The sequence below is a fragment of the Camponotus vicinus genome, unplaced genomic scaffold (assembly GCF_025532165.1).
Source record: "Camponotus vicinus isolate PSW18456_S1 unplaced genomic scaffold, iyCamVici1.0 SCAF_6, whole genome shotgun sequence".
Taxonomy (NCBI): Eukaryota; Metazoa; Arthropoda; class Insecta; order Hymenoptera; family Formicidae; genus Camponotus; species Camponotus vicinus.
In genome coordinates, this window is record NW_028141978.1 from 13,889,836 (window position 1) to 13,912,768 (window position 22,933).

Consider the following 22,933-nt stretch of genomic DNA (forward strand, 5'->3'; position numbering starts at 1 on the left):
TCTTAATCGAAAAAACTTAATTTCCTTGTCCTATCATATTCAAGTTTTATAACATGCAAACACTTTTTGCCAATTCGTAATTAATATTTAACAAATCATTCGTGTTATATGAATAAAAATATTGATTTTTTGAATAAATATATTATTTTCTTCAGTTATTATAATCCCTCTAAAAACAAACCTTATAAAGGTAAAAAAATACGCAAAGTACATAAAAAATGTTCTACCTTGTATGCAACAAAATGTTTAATGAAAAAAATCCTTAAAAATAATTTATTATAATTAATAATTTTCCCTTAAAAAATCATTTTTCTAAAAAAAATAAAACTTCAAAAAATAATTTCCCTAAAAAAATACTAAAAAATAAAATATCATAACTAAATATGAAATCAATAATTACGATAATACATATTAAATATCATAACTCTGTATATATATGCAGAGTGTCCCAGTTATCGTGTGTCAGAGAAAAACCATAAATAGATATCGCTAAACTAAACTGAAAAGTTCTAAATACCATTTTGCAAACAACCATGTAAAATTTAGAGATATTAATTAAAGAAAATCGTCTAATAAGCTCCCGATTGGCGTGATTAAGCAGTCGGCCATTTTAGCAAGGATGGCGCGGAATAATAGGATCGTATTTTTACGACATTTCCACGCAATTTATAAGAAATTTTAATCACCTTCTAGTCAAATAATTATTTTTTAAATGAGAACTATATTGATTTTTAAATGTTAAAAGTATTGAAAAATATCTATATTTTTTTTAGCAAACAATATCCATCTCCATACTTTTACAATTAAATATAATGTTCATATACAATGTGTATTTTGTTTATAATTGCATATATAACATATATAACGATTTTCTCGCAATTTGCACATCTTACATTGATATAGTATTTGCATTAGTTTTAAACGGCTATTTGCATGTGATGGGGATGAATCTCACATGAACCGGATGAGAAGGACGAAGTATTATATCGGTCCTCAACTGAATATTCTTCAAATATTCAACCGGCTCCAAATGAAAATTGTGCACCAAAGGAGCTATCATAGCCTTCAATTCCAACATGCCGAATCGTTGACCTAATAATACATAAAATTCAAAGTCTGTCAAAAATTATCAGCATGAAGAGAAATGAAAATCACGACCAATTCACCTATGCAATTTCTTGGTCCTGCGCTGAATGGTAAATAGGAATAAGGATGACGATTCTGCATCTTCTTGGGCAAGAATCTATCTGGATCAAATACTTCTGGATTTGGCCAAAAATTAGGATCTCTGTGAACTCCATAAATATTAAGATGTAAGATTGTTCCAGCAGGTACGACATATGAATCTGAAAAGTATTATAAAATTTCAAAATTTATAAAAATAAGATTTTTTTGAGAAAAATAATATGTACATAATATTGTATTTTTAAAATGTAATATAATATGTATATTAAATTTTACGTTCTATAATTTATGCTTCGTGTTATGTGACATATTCAAAAACATATCAAATAAAGTGATTAATTACGTAGTTTTACATCTCTCTTCCGCAGTATCTCGTAATACTAAAAGCACGCTGGGATACAAACGTAGCGTTTCTTTTAAACATCTGTCTAAATATGATAAATTTTGCAATGATTTCATGGTAAGTTTCCCTCCGTTCTCTTGCATCATAGTATTAACTTCAACCCTCACACGTTCCTATATCATCGATAATAATTAAAATATATTTTTCAATTTTTTTTATATGCATAAATATAAATAAATTCATAATAAATCAAAACATATTTGTTCATATTTGTCTTGAGAAGTTTTAATTCTTTCGGAATTTTCTCAATTTTTACATAAACCATAAAATATTTAGTAAAATATTCATTTTTCGTATATCTTACTTCAATATTTTTATGTACAAAATAATGAAAGGAATCAATTGATATAATAAAAATACATAATTGTTTCGAAAAAAAAAATGTAATTGTTAATTGCAAATTACATATTTTTTCTTAATATCTCGAAATTTTACGTAGTTTTTACAAAATGATAAAAGACTTTTTAGTTCAGTTTAACGAGATCTACTTATGGTTTTTTTTTGGGTACATATACGCTTGACACCCTGTATATAATACAGGGTAGGGCAAAAGTTCCGGAACGGCTAAATATCTCAGAAAATATTAATTTTTTGAAAAAATAGTTTAGACAGAAAAGAATGGCTTAACAAAATCTATTAGCTGATGGTATTTATTTGACCTTGGGATGCCCTCGAAAAGCGCGGTCAAGGTCACCATAAAAATCTTAAATGGCAACCCACATTGTTTATTATATTCTCTTATAGCTGAGGTCGAGAGCTTTCCAAAACACTATAATTAAATATTTTTTCATCAAGTACTTTCCGAGTTATAAGACTTGAAATAATTTCTCAATTTTACATAAACCATAAAATATCTAGTAAAATATTCATTTTTCGATTATCTTACCTTAATACTTTTATACACAAAATAATGAGAGGAATTGGTATAAAGAAAACACATAGTTGTTTTTAAGAAAAGATATGAAATTGTTAATTGCAAATTACATATTTTTTCTTCAAAACAACTATGTGTTTTCTTTACATCAATCGATTCCTCTCATTATTTTGTACATAAAAGTATTAAGATAAGATAAACGAAAAAAAAATGTCTTGCTAGATATTTTATGATTTATGTAAAATTAAGAAATGATTTCAAGCCTCATAACTCGAAAAGTACTCAATAAAAAAATACTTTATTATAGTGTTTTGGAAAGCTCTTGAAATAAGCTACAAGAATATGTAATAAAAAGTAGGGAGTCCCGTTTAAGAAATTGAAAGTGACCTTTACGTGACCTTCAAACGACTTTCCAAGGTCAAACTAATGACACCATCTTATAGCCCCTTTCAAACCATACAACTTTTGTCTGAGGCATTTTCCGCTATCCCCTTACCTGAGGAGATATTCCCGTGGACGTATTAAAATGGCCCACCCTATATATATATATATATATATATATATATATATATATATATATATATAATGTTTGCTTTATTACTATTAGCTGAACACAAAGATGTCCAGGTATACCTCAATATCTTATGTCCAGGTATACCTCAATATCATAATATTTTAATTGCGCTTTCTATTCAAAGTTGTACAAATATCAAGTACTTGTTTACAGTGTATTATATTTAAATATTAAATATTTAAATATTTAATATTTAAATATTAAATATTTAAATATTATGTCATAAGATATTGAGGTATACCTGGACATCTTTGTGTTCAGCTAATAATAATAAAGCAAACATTATACCCGCTGCTGTAGTATCATGACCCTATAATCAGATCGTCATATTGTTATATGTGCTTAGATAATATGTACAAAAAATTAAAAAATATATTACATATACGTACTTCAAACATGAAAGTATCGACTTCCTCTCTTATGTCCAAATCAGTTAAAGAACTTTCTCGAGATGCCGCTATTAAAAGGTCTAACATGGCTAGTCGGTTTTTTTTAACTAGAAATAAACAATTAGCGATTACCTCATTTTTGCGTACATTGCGCTTTAATTATATAACATTGTTCTAGTTTAAAATTTAAACTTTCTTACAAATAGTAATCATTTATTCTTATAGCGAACATGTATTGCATCATTTCGTATGTAATTATACATATATTTAGTGTAAATAGAGCAAGTATAATTTATAATTTTAGATTGCAAAGTCGAATTTAAGTTGAGAAACACTGATTTCTTACATACTTCCAAATACTTCAATATCTTCTGCCTCCATCTCTTTATCACCTTCAAGATTCTTTAAGAATCGATTACCTGTGCGTTCATGATAAAGTTTTCTTTCCGCGATGACCTATACACGAGTACGATATTTAATTTTTGTATTAAATAGCAATGGCATATTGTATTACATTATAAATATTAATAATGTAATATGTTATTAATATTACAAGATTTATTGTAATTTTTTAAAATGCTCGAAGGATTTAAGGAGATAACATGATTTATAACGTACTTTTTCTGTAAATCCATGCAATATCTTCAAGATCTTTGTTTGTTTTCTTCCTTGTGGCGATAATGAGAATAATAAATCACTAAGAAACCAAGGCTTTAATGCTCTAAAACAAAATTCATTAAGTTATATAATTTCAATAATTATGTTATTTTGTAAAAGCATTATTTAAAGCTATCATGAAGTAATAGAGTAATCTTAACTCTAAATAATCATAGATTATAGACAATATATGAAAAATTTAAAACTATGTGTGAAAAAGTTATGTAGATCCTTCTAAAAGCATTGTATTTTCGTTTTAGCTAAATATTTTTTTATCAAAGCTAAATATTTTTTAATCTACAAATTTTGCCCATACAATTCATATTTTTTAAATTTTTAAATAGTTTCAAGATTGAAAGCAATTTAATTAAAACATTTAATAGAGTATGTACAATACATGTTAATTGCTAATTGCGGACTTAAACAAATCGATATTTAACATTGATATAAACACTAGTTGTTCATATGACTGTTTAATAATCAATCTATTTTTCAAAATGTATAGCTATAACATTATAATAATTTAAGGGAGACATGTCACAGACATGTCACACAGTTATTTATTATACTCTCATATATTGAATTACCTATAAATTATCATTTCGATTATTTCGTGGATTGCATTTCGATACTGTTGTTGAAACTCGCCGAGTTTTTGCAAAGAGACGCCCATGGCAGTTTCTAAAATTTATTTATTATTATAGAGAGTGTTCCAGAATTCGTGGACATAAAATGCACAATATGATTGTCTATGCCAGAAGAAACAACGTTTTCCTTCCTAAAGTTATAAAGGAATAAGCATATTGAAAAACATCTCAATTTCTTTGACCTTTGCATATACATCGATTATAATTGAGAATCTGGTTTTGTGAGGAAAATTACAAACCCATGTGGAAGCGTACAATAATAGACTTTGTTTCGCACTGACTCAGGGATGGTGTGGGGTGGACCTCGCTTTACGTAGAAAGTTGCAAAGCTATGTGAAATCATACAATAATAGATCTCTATTGTACAGTTCCACATAGATTTGATTTCATATAGGTTTGCAACTTTCCACGTGAAGCGAGGTCCACCCCACACCACCCCTGAGTCAGTGCGAAGCGAGGTCTATTATTGTACGCTTCCACATAGGTTTGCAACTTTCCACACTAAACGAGGTCCACTCCATACCACTTCTGAATAATTTAATATTTATTAATAACTATTTCTTATTTTTAAAAACGCAAAATAAATAATTAAATAACCGCGTATATGTAAAAAAAACATTCCATTAAATGCACAAGATGTTTAAAGATTACGTGAAATTCGTGTCTTTTTTGTTTATAATTTTTTAATAAACAACGAACGACGCCTAAAATCTTTTGGATGTTACTCAGGGCAGTGATCTTAATAATATATGTCAAAGTCAAGTCATTTGGGGCTGGCTATGTAAAGATAATGTAAATATTTACCCAGATTTTATAAGAACTATGCATGATATTTTTCAATATCGCTATTTTGAATATAATTTATTTAATAAGAGAACAACTTCTAATTGATATCACTGAAACAATGATTGAAAATAAAATAAATAGATTAGATAACATGTGAATAATTTTGATTCTGTTTTTAAAAAAATTAAAAAATAAACATAAAATAGCGTACAGCCTCAAGCACCATGCGCACCGTACAATGTTGGCAAATAGGTCAGGTTTTTCGTGCACGTGCAGTGAACACGGCCTCAATAACGTATTTAATGTAGATAAAAAGATGAATCATTTATATAATATTACCGCATATCGCATTTAACGTATATTCACTAATAAATGGTAATAAATCCTTTACAAATGTGCCTCCGACATCCTTTAAAGATTTTGTCATGCAATTACTTTCATTGATCAAGATATCGACGAACTGATTCAATATATTAAAATGGAATGCAGGTGTTAATATCTTTCGCCGTGCTTGCCATTTAACGCCTGAAACAAAAACAAGATAACGCAAAATTATACAATAAAATACAAATAATAGAATAAGATTTATAAATGTTATACTGTCTCTCTTAGTTTAATGTTTATTGCCCAATCTTAAATAACAATATTATTCTACATTTATTTCTTTTTATGTCGCAAAAAATTCTTTTATAATCCTTTAAATATATCTTTTCATGAAATTTCTACGATAAATGTTGAAAGTATTAACTTGAATTTAATTATAATTTTGTAATTAAATCTTTTATAGATTGGTAAATAAAAAATATACTAAAATTTATTCAAAAGTCTGTTACGTAATGATGTTTGATTTAAAATTGCGAATTTAATGAAGTATTCCAGTCTCGAATTTTTTTGTATGCTATATTTACGAATTTGTTTAAAGACATGTATTAATTTTTTGAAGATATGGTTTTTTCCCAAATATTTATACATACTTGAAGTATGTTTCAAAATTTTTTCACTAAAAAATAATGTTAAATAAGTGCGATATATAAAATTGAATAAGATCATGAAAAAAGAATTGATCCATAGCTCTCATGATTCCGGCTGTTCTTCTTATGTGAAACAAAAAACCAAAGAGATTCTTAATTACTATGAGTTTGGCTATAGCAAGTACCAAAATAAAAAAAAATATTGAAAAAATGACGTTATTTAGAAAATTAAATTTCGATTTTTATCATTTTTTCACCATGCTGAAGATGTACATATGCATAAGTTCGGCTTAATTGATCAACTGGTTTTTGAAATATCATGAGAGCCAAAAAGAAAAACATGATTTTGAGAAAAACATGTTTAAAGTTTTTTGTACTGAATATAGAGTACTTACATGGAGATAATTTACGATCAATCAGTTAGTGCAGGACTATAGAGGGGACCTTCCTCCTGCTCATAGAAGTCCTGCCGAGCAGTTCTCTCTTCCCTGCGATTTATTCTCTCGTCTCTAACGAAGTCAATTGAATGCCGTTCTGAGCAGGTGATACGAGCTTTGTTCCGAGAATTTGCGTACATCTTCGTTTGCTATGACCAATAGTCACTCTCATTACGTTCATAACTTTCAAAATTGGTATAAATTCTTCATTGAAGGTAATAACTGTCAGAAAAGTTGCTACTTCAATCATCTTTGCCCCGGAATGAAGATGTTTTGAGGCAAAAGTCCAAATCAATAAATTCAAAAAATTTTCGTTGCTATTTTATGTTTCTGCTCCTAAACAACGTTCAAGCAGTTCATTAGCTGAACTTAACCGAAATATAAATGACAAAATGCTCTATTGTGCGCCGCGCGGCTCGAGTGCCGAGATCGCTCCATACCAGGTGCTATAACTTTATCAATTTTGTGAATTGGACTAAATCTTCTTACAGGCATATTTTCCATACCAAATATTTGCAAAATAGGAAAAAAAATTAATTTTTCCGCTAGACTAGAATAATCCCTTAATACACGATAACAAACTGTAATAAAAAAGTTTGTACGTTTTTATATACTAATATTATTATGGTATCTGTACTGATGAGGAGACCTGTGCCGAACCAGGGATGTAATACATTATATGCACGACTTTTATCGATGTGCTTAGTATCTTCTAAAATCACCGGAAACATCTATTTAGTAGCATTCAATCTCAAATACACAAATAATTTATTAATTGTATCTCATATTTTAATCTAATCTGTATGGAGTTCTGTATCGATCTTTTTATTCTTTGAAGAAATATTTTTGTCAGCAAAAATCTTGTGAAATAGTAGATCTTGTAAATCTAAATTGTAAATCTAAATTGTAATATCTATAGAGAATTAAATCTTTCCAGAAATTTTTTTATTACTTCCAGATCATCTGGATGACGGATAGACACAATAAATTCGATCAATCCCCATAGTTTGAAAATAGGATAATATTTGTCAGATACTGTACACAATAACTTCCATTGTTCCACTGAAAAATATATTATAAGTATTGATATAAAAATTAAATAAAATTGAAAATTGGTTCAAATAATGATAATTAAAGATTAAATCAAAATTGGCAAATTAGAGACACAGTGCAATAGTTGGAGCGCAAGGAAGAAACAATACTTCCTTCCTTCTGATTATCCTTCGTATATTTCAAATTAAATATAATTACATTGAGAAAAGCGAACGTTTCGGATGATCTTTTGATCCCTCTTCGGTGCAACTTTAATAATATATCTTACAAAGTGTTATACGCATCAAATTATAAAAATATCTGTCTTCGATAGATAACGTTAGATTAACGTAGCGTAAATATACGTGTTACAATATATTGTTGTCAATTGTAGCGTTAATTAACTGTTTAACTATACCATTATGTATCTTTCAAGTTTGCTTAAGATTCGATGATGAAATGTATAAATATGTCTTCGGTTGTTAGGAAGTAAACATAGACTCAACCGAGAACAAACTCGGTTGACTTGATAATAGCAAACATATAAATATGTGAACAAACATCTCATATTTTCGATAAATTATCGATTATCGTTGCAAATGCGTGATGCAAGTCCTCTATATTACTCTGCAAATTCAAGCTATTTTTTGTCGTTTGATAAACAGTATTTCAGAGACAAATCTTTTGTCAAATCAGGACTCTCTGTCCAAAATTTCAGATTCTCCCCAATTAAAATCATGACCAAATTTGAGTCTATGATTGGTTATGACTAAAAATTTCGAAGTATTACTCTGGATATAGTTTCGGTATCCCGAAATTCGTTTTTTTATTTGTCTACTAATCTAACCGACATATGACGCTTCGCAATCATTGCATGAGACTTTATATATTGCTGCATGAATCTTTTAGCATTATGTTTTTATGACAAAACTAACTGAAATTTATGTAGGTCAGTAGTTAGCACTAGGAGAGTTCTAACGCTTGGATCTCAGGGGGGTTGAGGGGCGAGGGGATCTCAGCGGCGCGGGGGAATGACGTCACGCAGGATGGAGGGGGGATGTCGTCACGTGGGACGGAGGGAATTTCAGTGGCGCGGGTGCTGCGGGGCGGGGGACGCACGTATAAACAAAAATGGCGGTATTCCTATGAAGAAGATTTTGGGTCTCTCTCTATTCCTCCCTCTCTCTCGCTCTCTCTCTTTATCCCTTTATATTTCTATCCCTCTCTCTCTCTCCCTCTCTATCCCTCTATCCCTCTATCTATCTCTTTATCCCTTTTATCTCTCTTTCTCTCTGTATTATCGCAAGTATACAATATTAGTCATAAACTTATATTTTGAGATATTTCGTGGTCCGACGTTTTCGAGCAATCTTCGAATCATAGCGAGATAACAACACATTTTCAACCCTAGGTTCAGTTACAAAAAAATTTTTTCTTTTGTGCCTCCAACAATCTCTGAAAGTTTGTTGATTGAATATAAGAAGGATCGAAGCGCAAGATCATAGTACGTGATTTGAAAGCGCATCGACACGTCGGTATAGCAAAAGTATAGTCAAAAAGTGTAGTGTTCTGTCAGAAAGTAGTGTTCTGTCAGTGTTGTGTGATAATATAAAAATGGAAGACGAAGATCACGCGTTGTCATCTGACAGTGATTGCATTAGTCACTGCAGTGAGAACTCCACGGAATTCAGAGAGAAAATAGTGTCTGTTGCGGAAATTAATGCTTTAAACGCACGTAGTACAAAATTTTGTATCATATACTTTTATTATTCCACGGGTGGTGCTTTAGCTGTATGTCCTTCGTGTATGATTGCATTGCAAGGCGTGGATAGCCAAATGATGTATGCTGTTCGAAAGCATAAAATTGAGACACTTGATGCGATGGATGGCCGATTCTGTTCAAGTTGTAGCGAGCCGTTGTATATAAGATTTCCGTGCAATATGTGCCCAATTTGCACTCTGTGAAGAAATGGAAAACGTCGAGCAGACTGAACGCGACCTGGTGGAGCGGTCCCGCCAAATTGCCACCTTGGGCGAATATTTTGCATGGCTACAACGATGCAACGAGTACATTGAGTCGCTGGAAGAGCAAAGTCGGATCAAACGACCGCGATTATCGATCGGGAATCGACAATCGCTGATTGCTCGAATCGCGCGACTCGAAGGTGCAAAGACTCGATTGCAGAGACAGTTTATGCCCAGTGGTGGTAATTACAGTGGCGACAATAACGCGGGTACCGGATGTAGCGCGCATCAAAATGAACTTGTGTGGCGCGAGATTGATACCGCGTTCGATAACCGTATTCTAACCGGTGCTGTGATTAACGCAAACCATATCGAACCTCGTCAATTTCTCGAGGACGCCAAAGACATCGTGCTCGAGCAAGTGCAAGACGTTATAAGAAGATACAACAGTGTAAAATTGAACACTATATTCAACGGTGAATTTGTGTCGGGTGATAAGCGTGCGAATAAAAGTATCAATACGAGAAACTGTGAACTCTTTCGCACGTCTGATTTACACGAGTGGTATGAGCGCAGCGTTATCGAGCCCACCCTAGCATTGCTAGAAGAATTTCAGGAACGCGATAGTGGCTGGGCATTGTCGCGAATACAGAATTTAACTGTAAATATAAATAAGTATAATCCTATGCGCGCGGGATGTTATATTAAATTGCTGCGAGAAATTATGATGAAGAGAGCTGTAATTAATGTACAATCTAGAGACAATGCGTGTTTCGCGTGGGCAGTGGTGGCCGCTCTATACCCCGCTGAAAGAGACACGAATCGGGAATCTTCATATCCCCACTATACGACGGTGTTAAATGTACAAAATATTGAGTTTCCGATGACGTTGAACCAACTAAAAAAGTTTGAACATATAAACAATATCTCCATCAACGTGTACAGCATCGAGAAAGAAAACAGCATTGTCCCGATACGTCTTTCGGAGCAGAAACGGGATAAACACGTCAACCTGTTGTATGTGGAAGACGGTAACAGCGTCGGACATTTCGCATGGATCAAGAACTTATCCCGGCTCGTGAGCTCGCAACTGAGCAAACACAACGGCCAAAGATATATCTGTGATCGGTATGTATAATTTGAATAATTTATGTAATTATAAAATATAATGCATTGCATAAATCTTTAATTTAAATATTCTTTTACAGATGCTTGCACTATTTCGGATCGGAGGACAAGTTGCAGTCACATACGGTAGACTGCGGAAAAATAAACGACTGCGCTATTCGATTGCCGAGCGATAAGGACAAGTGGCTCGAGTTCAACAACTACACGAGGAAAGAGCGGCTTCCATTTGTGATCTATGCCGATTTGGAATGTGCGTTGACAAAGACTGACGAAGAAAAAAATTATCAGCATCATAAGGTATTTAGTATAGCGTATTATATGCATTGTTCGTTCGATGACTCGTTATCCGCGTAGCATTCTCGCCGCAGTATTGATTGTATCGCGTGGTTCGCCGAAGAACTTAAAAATTTAGCGTTACGTGTAAAGACTATTTTAATGACTACAAATGTCTCCATGGTAAATTTAACATCGGACGAGTGGGAAAAATTTCACAGCGCAACGCATTGCCATATTTGCAAAAAACCGTTTACGCAAGAAGACGATACACGCGTACGCGATCATTGTCATTTGACCGGACGATATAGGGGTCCCGCGCACTCAAATTGCAATCTAAATTACAAAGAATCATTATATATTCCGATAGTCTTCCACAATTTATCAGGTTACGACGCGCATTTCATTATCGAGGATATAGCCACAGCGTTCGAAGGGGAAATCGAATTACTTCCAATAACCAAGGAAAAATATATATCGTTTACAAAAACTGTTAAAGTTGCACAAGACAATTGGAAAAATTATATAAAATTAAGTTTTATCGATTCGTACAAATTTCTTACAGCAAGTCTCGACAAATTGGCATCTTATCTAGACAAAGACAAATTCAAAATTTTAAAATCAGAATTTCAAAATTTATCTGCAGAAAATTTCAGTTTATTAACACGGAAAGGCGTCTTTTCGTACGAATACGTCGACTCTGTAGATAGGTTGCAAGATACGTGTTTACCACCGCGCGAATCGTTTTACAGTTCTTTGACCGGTGAAACTATATCCGAGAGCGATTACGCGCACGCCGAGAACATCTGGACGCGATTCTCCATTCGAACGCTAGGCGAGTATAGCGATTTGTACCTGAAAATCGACGTCTTGTTATTAGCCGATATTTTTGAAAACTTTCGCGATAGTTGCATCAAAAGTTACGGACTCGACCCCGCGTATTATTATACTCTTCCCGGATACACGTGGGATGCCATGTTAAAGCATACAAAGATTACATTCGAATTGCTTACCGACATCGACATGGTCATGTTTATCGAACGCGGTATACGCGGTGGTCTGAGTCAGTGTTCCAACAGATACGCGCGCGCTAATAACAAGTACATGCAACAATCGTACGATCCATCGAAACCATCGTCGTACTTGATGTATTTCGATGTAAATAATTTGTAGGGATGGGCAATGTGTCAACCGTTGCCCTATGCCGATTTTCGATGGGTCGACGACGTGTCGAATTTTGACGTAGCATCGATCGCGTTAGATTCGCCTACGGGTTATATCCTCGAAGTCGATCTCGAGTACCCGCAACATCTTCACGATACGCACATTGACCTGCCGTTTTGCCCGACACGCGACAAGCCGCCCGGCAAGCGGCAAGACAAACTCCTCGCAACGCTATACGATAAGAAGCGTTACGTGATACACTACCGTAACCTACAGCAATGTACGCGACACGACCTTCGCGTTACAAAAATACATCGCATATTACAATTTACACAATCTCCGTGGCTTCGCAGTTATATCGAATTAAATACACAGTTTAGAACACTCGCGAAAAATGATTTTGAAAAAAATTTATATAAACTGATGAATAACGCGGTATTTGGTAAGACGATGGAAAATGTGCGTAATCGTGTCGATGTAAAATTATTAACAAAGTGGGACGGACGATACGGAGCAGAAGCAATGATAGCGAAACCAAATTTTCATAGTAGAAGCGTCTTTTCGGAAAATTTGGTTGCCATAGAATTACGCAAACTTGAAGTGAAATTTTATAAACCAATCTATGTCGGCATGTGCATACTCGACATTTCTAAAACGTGCTTGTACGAATTTCATCATGAGTACATGTCACCGCTATATCGTGATAAATGCCGGGTAATGTACACCGACACAGACAGTCTTATATACCACATTGAGTGCGAAGATGTCTATGAAAATATGAAACATGATATCGCTAGTTTCGATACGAGCGATTATCCAATTGATAACGCGTACGGTATACCGCTCGTGAATAAAAAAGTACCGGGAAATGAAAGATGAAAATAATGGCGCGATAATGACCGAATTCGTCGGGCTTAGAGCAAAAATGTATGCGATGAGAGTGGACGGGAAAAAGGATACGAAGAAGGTTAAAGGTGTCAAAAGTAACGTTGTTGCGAGAACGATAACATTCGACGATTACACGCGGTCTGAATGACGAAATAGAAATGACACGACAGCAATCTTGCATAAGATCGAAATTGCACAAAGTGTATACCGTCCGCGAGACGAAAATTGCTCTGAGTCCGTACGATGACAAGCGGTATATCGTACCTGATTCGACCGACACATTACCATGGGGACATTATAGGATACCCTTATAATATAATATATATAATGTAATGTAATATAGTATGTGATATAATGTCAGATATTATTTTTGTATATATATCTCATATGTATATGTATTTCATATATTGTATTATATACGGATTATTGGAAAGGATGTATTAATAAAGATTTTTGTATTTTTATATATTTCATGTATATTTTTTATATGTTGTACATATTTTTTCTTAAATTTAAAAATAAATACAATTTGTATGAATTAAATCACATTGTCCTTATGTATCCAAGAATTGTGCGAATTGTCAAATCCCAACCATTTCACGTAAACCTCGTTACCCCTCCTACGCAGTATTTTCTCCACGAGATACACGTTCGGATAATTCGCGCGATGCAACTCGTACTCGTAGAACGCTCCAGCGATAGATTTTTTGCGATAATCCTCCAGTAGATAGCTTACGGGATTAGTATGTTGTACTTTTGCAATTTTAAACACTTCGGTTGTCCAATTTGGCGTGTAACCTTTCTCGAAAACTGTCTTGTACTTGCTAACGCGTACCGAGTCACCTACTTTGAATTTCGCCGGACCCGCGATATTTACATGGTTGTACACAGTAGCCAAGAGTCTTTCAGCGATCGCGGGAGTAACGTCGACGGATCGCATACCGATCGTTCGATGCTTGCGCGCGTTGTAATCCGATACGAATCGCGGCAACGCGCTGATCCACTTGTAAGATCCGTTCAGCGTAAACATCTTCCACATGTCGTTTTTCAGCGTGCGATTGAATCGCTCAACAATCGATGCCTTCAATACCGAATATGTAGAATAGTGATTGATGTCATGTTTCCGCATGAGCCGTTGCACGTCAGCGTTATAAAATTCCTTCCCCATATCAGTCTGTAAGTTTTTCGGACATCTTTTGCTATCTCGAATTATCTCGGCGATAGCGTCAGCTGTCTCGCTTCCACCTTTACTCTTGAGTGGTATGGCCCACGCGTGCTTGCTCAACGCATCTATGACTGTGAGTGTGTAGTGGTAACCTCTGTTGAAACGAGAGTACGGACGCATCTCGACAATGTCAGCTTGACACAGGTCATCGTATCCCCGCACTATGACGTGTCTTCGGGGAAAATTTTTTCTCGCCGGCGCGTGCAATTCGTTCACCAACTGCCGTTTCTCTAAACTATGTTGTTTCTTCACTTCCTCGGTTATTCCCGATCGCCGATCCATCGTTGTTTCGATTCGTCGATCAAACGATGTGTGCCTCGAGTATCACCGTGCGTTTTATCATTCGTTGCTAGACGTTCCTGGCCCGTTCGATAGCCGTTCATAGCTGTTCGATAGCCGTTCATAGCCGTTCGATAGCCGTTCGTAGCTGTTCGATAGCCGTTCGATAGCCGTTCGATAGCTGTTCATAGCTGTTCGATAGTCGTTCTAGCTGTTCGATAGCCGTTCCCAACCCGTTCGATAAACCTTTGTAGATGTTTAATAATTGTACAATAGCCGTTCCTAAACCGTTCACTACAGCCGCTCATTACAGGTTGATAGCCGTTTCTGAATTAGTGTTAATCGCACGCCGAAGCTCGTTTATCGCAGTCTGCAAAGCTCGCACATCCTTCTCGAACGCAGTCAGCTTCTCGTCTGATTCTTTCTGCTGATTCTTCAACGTTTTAACGCATTGTTCCACGTACAGTTTGTTGACTGCATCGGTATCAGCCTCAGGTTGCGCTACACGGCGAATCTTGCGCGACCTCGCGTCATAGTACGTAGCGACGCGACACAGAGCGTTTTGACGCAAGTAACTTGTCACCGATTTACCCCAATGATCGCTAGTTCTAATTGCTTCATTTCTCTGTTCGAATAATCCAAATTTGTTGATGGGCATTTTTTTCTCGATGCGAGTGACGTCGATCGACTGATTAGTTTCGTCGAGACACCGTTTAATTTATAATAAGGCCGACTTCGCGAAGTTCCTCTATAATCGACAGGATCTCGTTGTCGTGAGCGTTGTGGCCAGCTCGGCGCGATGCATCGAGCAATCGTAGACGATCCACTAGCTCGTTGGGATCGTCCCAGTGCACGTAATCGATCTTATTGTCGGTTAGCGTCATCGCGCGAGGCATGAATACTCCCGTACCGCATTTTTTCTTTTTCAACTCGATCGACATCAACGGTGCAATTATGTGTTTATACTTGTATCCCCTGTTGCTCTTTAATTGACCTTGCGCATCATATTGACGTTTATGCGCACTCGTCGCCATTAATATGCTCTTATATTTTTGCATATCGTCCTCAGTGTATATGTCATCATCGGGAATTCTCTTGAAGATCAACTCGTATAATCCAGGTGTACCAATGTACCTCACTTTGTCTATGATTATAGAGTCATCTGCGCCGATGTCGAATCGTTTGTTACCGAGCCACATTTCATTCTCGTCGAAATAGACACCGTACACGTGATCGATCTGGTTTTTTTTATCGCCACTAAGGAGAGCGCCCATGTACTTTTGTGCCAGTGGCCCGAAGTGCTCTCGTAACATTTTTTGACCTTCCAACGTTTGTAACATGTTTCGAACAGATGGTGATTCGAGCGGGTTGCCCGTGGTTTCGAAAACATTTTCGATTGCGAGTGATTCGGGTATCGTGGGTTGTACGATTCTCGTTGTCGCGGACGGTGTGGAGGTTATCAGCGGTTCATCCGATGTATGCGGTGTCGATAAATGATTCGCCTTCAATCGTTGTCTCTTTTTCGGTGTCGTATCCTCCTCCTCCTCCTCCTCTTCCTCTTCCTCCTTGTACCGCTTGATGGGTAACGTTTTAATTATAGCGTCAGCGTTACTCTCCGGCTCGTTTTTCACCGCGATTAAGCTAGAGTTGTCGACGATTTTTTGTAGTGGCTCGATAATAGGCCTAAAATGGGTCTTGACCGCGATATCGTCGTCGATCTTACCGGTCTTCAAAGCGCGATGTTTCTTGCGGATCGATTCGCTCGTTTTCTCAATCTCCCTCGCAATCTTTTCACGCTCGCGAATATTATCGTTTTCAGCCATGTCGATAGAGTGTGTCGGCAGCGACTAATCGTTTTGCGGTATCGCGAACACGTTAAATCCTTTTCTGTATCGCCCGTTCGTAAATGAGCTGTCCTTATCTATCACTAGGAATCCATACTTTTGTTGCCAACAAGTACGACATAATTCACTGAAATCCCCGTACGACATGTCGGTATTCACGTGATCGTTGTACACGTGTTTCAAGTTGGTTACCGTCCTGTTTAAACAAGATCAGCAGGTTCGCGTTGTCGCGTATAAGATGTTTTGGTATTCTCGCGTACGTCTGACAGAGATAGAAGCAGTCGACGTTCGAGTGACGACCCATTGAGAAGTACTCTTTTATCGTATTTTGCTTGTCGCACGCTACGTCATCGAAGACGAAAATCGAGTTTGGACGTGCCTCGCTCGGTGGAATGACGTCACTGTTATTGGAGAACGTAAAATAACCGATTTCGTCAATCGGCGTCAACAAATTCTCCAGATATCGATATTTCGGCTGTTGCAGCGACTTCGAGTACACGTACACGTTCTCGAAACGTACACCATGCGGACTTTCCAGTAGACTTATCAGAACGTTGGTTTTACCACAATTCGAGGGGCCGCAAACGATCGCGCGTATAGTAGTCGGTAGCATCGTATCATGCCTGCGCATCTCCGCGTTGTCCTCCATTGATCGTAATCTGTCGTCGCAATTTGTCACGCATATCGTCAAAGGTTGTCGTACGAATCTCATTTTTTCAACACTGCTGATTGGATCGAACGCCTGCCTATTTATAGATGCGCGAAATCACGAGTCGCTCAGTAGAGAAAAAATGTTCATCCTGCTAACAAATCCTTCCGATATTCGCGATTTGAGCGTCGAACAGCTACAATTTGTGTCGAAAGCAGTTCTATTGAGAACGTGCGGTGATTACGTCCACTACGTGTGGGACAAACTTCCGGAACACATAAAAGCGGATCCGGAGGTTCAGACGTATCGTCGCTGTTACGAACACTACAATCAGCCGTGTCAGGAAACGCACATCGACGGTCCGGCGCCGTTGATAAAGAATTGCGGCGAATGTCAACGAAAATAGGTAGAGGCCTATTAAATCACGCGATAAACGCACTTCCGATCGAATTCCATATTCCCGGCTATCAGTTTTGCGGACCAGGCACGCGGTTGCAAAAGCGATTAGTCAGAGGCGATCGAGGTGTCAACCCATTGGACGCGGCGTGTCGCGAACACGATATAGCATACTCTCGGAGCAACGATCTCACCGAGAGACACGCGGCGGATAGGATACTCGCTGAGAAAGCGCGGAATCGCATCGTTGCGAAAGATTCGACTCTCGGTGAGAGAGCCGCCGCCACAACTGTCTGGGCAGCGATGAAAGCCAAGACGAAGCTCGGTATGGGTCTGAAGACGAAGACGAAGAAAAAATCGGTGAAAAAACGGATACTTCCGGTAGCGAAATGCGGCGGTGTATTGCCGATTCTACCAATGTTGGGTGCGCTCGGATCCCTGATCGGTGGAGCGGCTGGTGTAGCGAAGGCGGTGAACGACGGAAAAGCCGCGCAACGTCAGTTGCAAGAGATGCTACGTCACAATCGCGCCATGGAAGGTCGCGGGTTATATCTCGCTCCTTACAAATACGGACGAGGAGCCTCAACGAGAAAAAAAAAAAAACGTCAAAGAGACGCTAAAAATGCCGCAGGGCACAACTACCAACGTACAATTGCCGCAACTGGCAAAACGTATGCGCATTCCATATTTTAGAGGTGTTTTCATGCGCGATTCTTTACCGATCGGTGGTATATATCGAAACGAGAGCGGCATCGTAAATTTGGATAGCGTCGAAGGACCAGGTACTCATTGGGTAGCGTATGCAAAGAGGGGGAATCGCGCTATATATTTCGACAGTTTCGGCAATCTTCGACCGCCGAATGAATTGGTGCGATATCTCGGACGAAACGTAACGAAGATACAGTACAATTACACATCTGTTCAAACTTACGATTAGAGCATCTGCGGACAATTGTGCTTGCAGTTTCTTCGAACGGTCGATGCATGTGAATTTAAAGACAGATATTGCGCTATTTAACTCAGTATTCATTAAACAGTTTCGTCGACATGTCTATGACGTTCACATTGACTGGGAAGAGTAGCGTTCTCACGGCAAACTTCTTTCCCACCATAGATTTGAGCGACGACGAATACGAGCTCGGTTTAACGGATTTTGAGACTTATCACACGATACCGAATGTGAATTCCTCGAATAATAAATTTTACTTTGGCAAAGACGACGAGGAAATTACGATTCCCGAGGGATCGTATGAGTTGCAAAATATACATGAATTTTTGAAACATGCAATTTCATGGAAACATCGCGATAAGAAACACATTGACGGTGACTATGAAGATGATGAATATCCGATAGTGCTCCGCGCTAATTACAATACAATGAGGAGCGAGATCAAATGTGCCTACAGAATAAACTTTACCAAACCCGACAACATTGGATCGCTGCTAGGATTCTCGAATCGTATTCTCGAGCCGCGAAAATGGTACGAATCAAACATGCCGATTAACATTCTCAACGTGAATATTATCCGTATAGAGTGTAACGTGACCGCGGGTGCGTACAACAACGGCATACTCGTTCATACGATACATGAATTTTCACCGAGGGTACCACCGGGATATAAGATATCGGAAACGCCTGCCCAGATCATTTACCTGCCGATCATCGCGCGGAGCATTATGGATTTAACGTTACGCGTTGTCGACCAGAACGGACGATTGCTCGATTTTCGAGGAGAAGAGATCACCGTAAGATTGCACGTACGTATGCGACGTATGAGATGCTCGTATTGAACGGATCGAAAGACGTGAGAGATAACGCAATCTTTACGAGACCAGCAACACCAACAACAACAACAACAACAACGTCGGCGTTCGCTAATATCAAATCATCCAAGAAAAAGAAACTCAGCGCATCGAACGTTGCGTTTTTACAATCTTTGGGATTTGCGGTGCGAAACAGCTGAACGATGACCGACATTCTCAACATCGGTGATGAACCGATCTTTGACAATCGTATCATCAAGATCGAGACTCACACGTACAACCCGTTCGCCAATACAACGTTCGGACACAGTGATGAGATAAGAATACCCATACAACAACAGGATCTGTATACATTGCCGTATGAGAGTTTCCTATACATCGAGGAACAACTAACGAAAACCAAACCAGTTGAAGGAAGTGATGTGGAACTGGCAAATAATTGCGCCGCATTCATGTTCGATGAGATTCGATACGAACTCGATGGCGTTGAGATTGATCGCAATAGAAACGTAGGAATAACTACTACGCTCAAAAACTATGTAACGGTATCATCCGATAGAAACGTGATTATGAAAAACGCCGGCTGGGATCCGTGGACCTATGAGAATGGACATTTCAATTTTTGCGTACCGCTCCACATGTTATTGGGATTTTGCGAGGATTATAAACGAGTGGTGATTAACGCTCGTCACGAATTGATCTTAATACGATCGCGCAACGATAATAATTGTCTGTTTGGAGATTCGACACTGGAACCTGTGATCAACATATTCAAGATACAATGGCGAATGCCACACGTGCTGTTGAACGAGATCGAAAAACTGTCGATGCTGCGTGCTCTGGAAAGCGGACGATATCTCAGCATGGGTTTTCGCTCATGGGATCTATACGAGTTTCCGCTATTGCAGCTTACAACCAAGCATTCGTGGGCCATTAAGACCGCGACTCAACTGGAGAAACCACGATACGTTGTCTTCGCTCTGCAGACAAGCCGGAAAAATATCATGTCTGAGGATACGAGTCGATTCGACAATTGCAAATTAATCAACGTGAAACTCTATCTGAATTCGGAATGTTATCCGTACGACGATATGAATCTGGATTTCGAAAAAGGCAGATGTGCCATTCTCTACGACACGTACGCGCGCTTCTGCAAGAACTATTACGGATACGAGTATCTCGAGCCGAGTCTCTCCATCTTACAGTTTCAACGTCAAGGTCCGTTCGTGATTATCGATTGTTCTCGACAAAACGAATCGGTTAAGAGCGCAACCGTGGATGTGAGATTGGAATTCGAATGTAAGGAGAACGTGCCGGCGAATACCACTGCGTACTGTCTCATCATACACGATCGTGTGATCCAGTACAATCCGTTGACCAACGTTGTACGCAAAATCACCTAAGCGATAACATCGACACAAGAGAGAGAGGGGAGGAGGAGCAGGATATAAATCAAAGTGCTGCGAGATGATTTTAGAGTTTTGTCATTCATCTCGACTAACGTATCGAAGAGAGAGATCTCGTCATGTCCGTCACCAACGTTTGTGGATCTGCAAGGATTTATTGTCGGGAGAAATTTTGTCGTGAAGGAAGCTGCGGTTCTGAGAAAGGGATATGTTCTCTCGCATTACTTTTTCGCAAGTCCCGTACCGTGGAGCGTGCTTACAAAATCTGAGCAATGTCAAGTCTCATGGGTGATTAGAAATCATCATGGATTACAATGGGAAGACGGAAACGTTCCGTATGGCTTGGCTCAGCGTATAATTACAACAGCTGTCGTTGGTACGATACACGAAGAAGAAGAAGAAGAATCGTCTGCCGTGTACGTTAAAGGACTTGAAAAGCGAAAATGGCTGACCGATATACTAGACGATGCGGGAAACGGCTATATTATTGAAACCTTGGATGCAGACTATGAAGATATTGATTCTCTAAATAAATTAGATATTACCAATAGTATGCAATGTGGAAAACATGTTAAGAATTGCGCATTACAAAATGTATTCAAAATATTTAACTGGTGGTCGCAACACCAGAAAGAATTACAAGAAAATAAAATATGTAAACATTAATATGTTTTATCTCTTATTTCCCCTTCCTAGACCTTTCCTTGCGTTTCTAAGAATTTTTTGTCTGAGCGTTGTCTCCCCTTCTCCTAAAATTCAAAGCGTTAGAAGCATTGATCCCCCCACCACATTATACTTTTGGAAGATGAGCATCATGTATACTCGGTTATTTCTTATACGATCAGTGTCGCGTTAACACCGCTCTCGTGGTTCACTTTTCATAACTCCCAGAGAAATGTATTACGTCGAAAGAAACGGAAACAGCGGCAGCGGCATCGGAAGACACGTGAATAATTACGTACCGAGTCGTGATAAAACTCCATCGTTTGAGAACAAATGTGACGAGTAAGTTTTATTTAACTTTTTCTATTTTTCGATTTTTACAAATTGTATTATTACTATTATTTTAATTTTAATTTTTCTGTAGCATTTCGTTGGAACGTCGTGCGGTTCGTATACTAGGTAGACGATACGCATTGACAGCTACGGAATTCAAATTCCTCGAAATTGGTATCAACGTGGGTTCACCGAGTTACGTGGAGATTGCCACAGGAGATCATCGAGGAAAGGAACTGATATTATCTCTCGAAACGTGGAAGGGACTCTACGAGCAACGTCGCAATATTCAAAATTTACTTTGGAACAACTCTAAAGATGACTACAATTTTATAAGCGTTGGACTGCTAACAGTGAGAGTTCGTACGATTAACGATGTCAAACTCATAAGTCTCGAATCTTCAAACGTATGCTTGATGATGGTCGAATCGACATTACATCGTATGTTCGATCTCGATCAATGCATAGATGTAACTTTTGATCGATTGGATAAAATTATCGAAACAGTTGATGTCAAGTTTATGCAATTCTCCAATATCGCGTCCACTGTAATAAATCCAAAAGAAATATCGAAAGTAATACGCGCGAGTGACGCTTTCAACAAGCATCAACTCGTCGATTGCGAGCTGGCAGCTTTAGTTTTTAGTCCATAGTACGTAAGAAAAATATGTAAAACAAGAATAAAGTTTTAAGTCTAAATCATGATGTAATTTCTTCACACGCATTTCCATCCACCCAATCCTCTTCAAAGGAATACCGCTTATATTGTTTAATTCGAAAAAAAATCTAGAATTACTTATATTGTGGGAGAGGGGGTGTACCGCAAGAGCACAAAGCTATTTTGTTTGCGAAAACATGTCCCGACGCGTTAGTCAGCCTTAAGACCCAATCCTCTTCAAAGGAATACCGCTTATATTGTTTAATTCGAAAACAAAGAAAATCTAGAATTACTTATATTGTGGGGAGAGGGGGAGGGTACCGCGAGAGCCATTTTGTTTGCG

The 22,933-nt window shown here is 37.5% G+C and overlaps 1 protein-coding gene and 2 pseudogenes across 3 annotated transcripts; 1 reads left to right on the plus strand and 2 right to left on the minus strand.

Annotated features, from left to right (window-relative positions):
- Positions 1-1,030: 1,030 nt before the first annotated feature.
- Positions 1,031-6,618, minus strand: LOC145973645 (cytochrome P450 4C1-like; annotated as a pseudogene). The gene is made up of 9 exons (XR_014439526.1): positions 6,490-6,618; positions 5,855-6,040; positions 4,670-4,763; positions 4,044-4,146; positions 3,776-3,881; positions 3,426-3,532; positions 3,278-3,346; positions 1,529-1,701; positions 1,031-1,346 (listed from the first exon to the last, which is right to left on the minus strand). The product of XR_014439526.1 is annotated as a cytochrome P450 4C1-like (transcript).
- An 8,972-nt stretch (positions 6,619-15,590) lies between these two features.
- Positions 15,591-16,707, minus strand: LOC145973642 (uncharacterized). The gene has a single exon (XM_083103166.1). The coding sequence runs from the start codon at positions 16,698-16,700 to the stop codon at positions 15,591-15,593; it is 1,110 nt and encodes a 369-aa protein (XP_082959292.1). The 5' UTR covers positions 16,701-16,707.
- Positions 16,708-21,505: 4,798 nt separating this feature from the next.
- On the plus strand, positions 21,506-22,520 carry LOC145973643 (uncharacterized; annotated as a pseudogene). Its single transcript, XR_014439524.1, has 2 exons — positions 21,506-21,941; positions 22,024-22,520. The product of XR_014439524.1 is annotated as an uncharacterized LOC145973643 (transcript).
- The last annotated feature ends 413 nt before the right edge of the window (positions 22,521-22,933 follow it).

Bases quoted from the DNA above. Each gene is read 5' to 3' on its own strand.
- LOC145973642 (XM_083103166.1), bottom strand. From the start codon at position 16,700: ATGGCTGAAAACGATAATATTCGCGAGCGTGAAAAGATTGCGAGGGAG.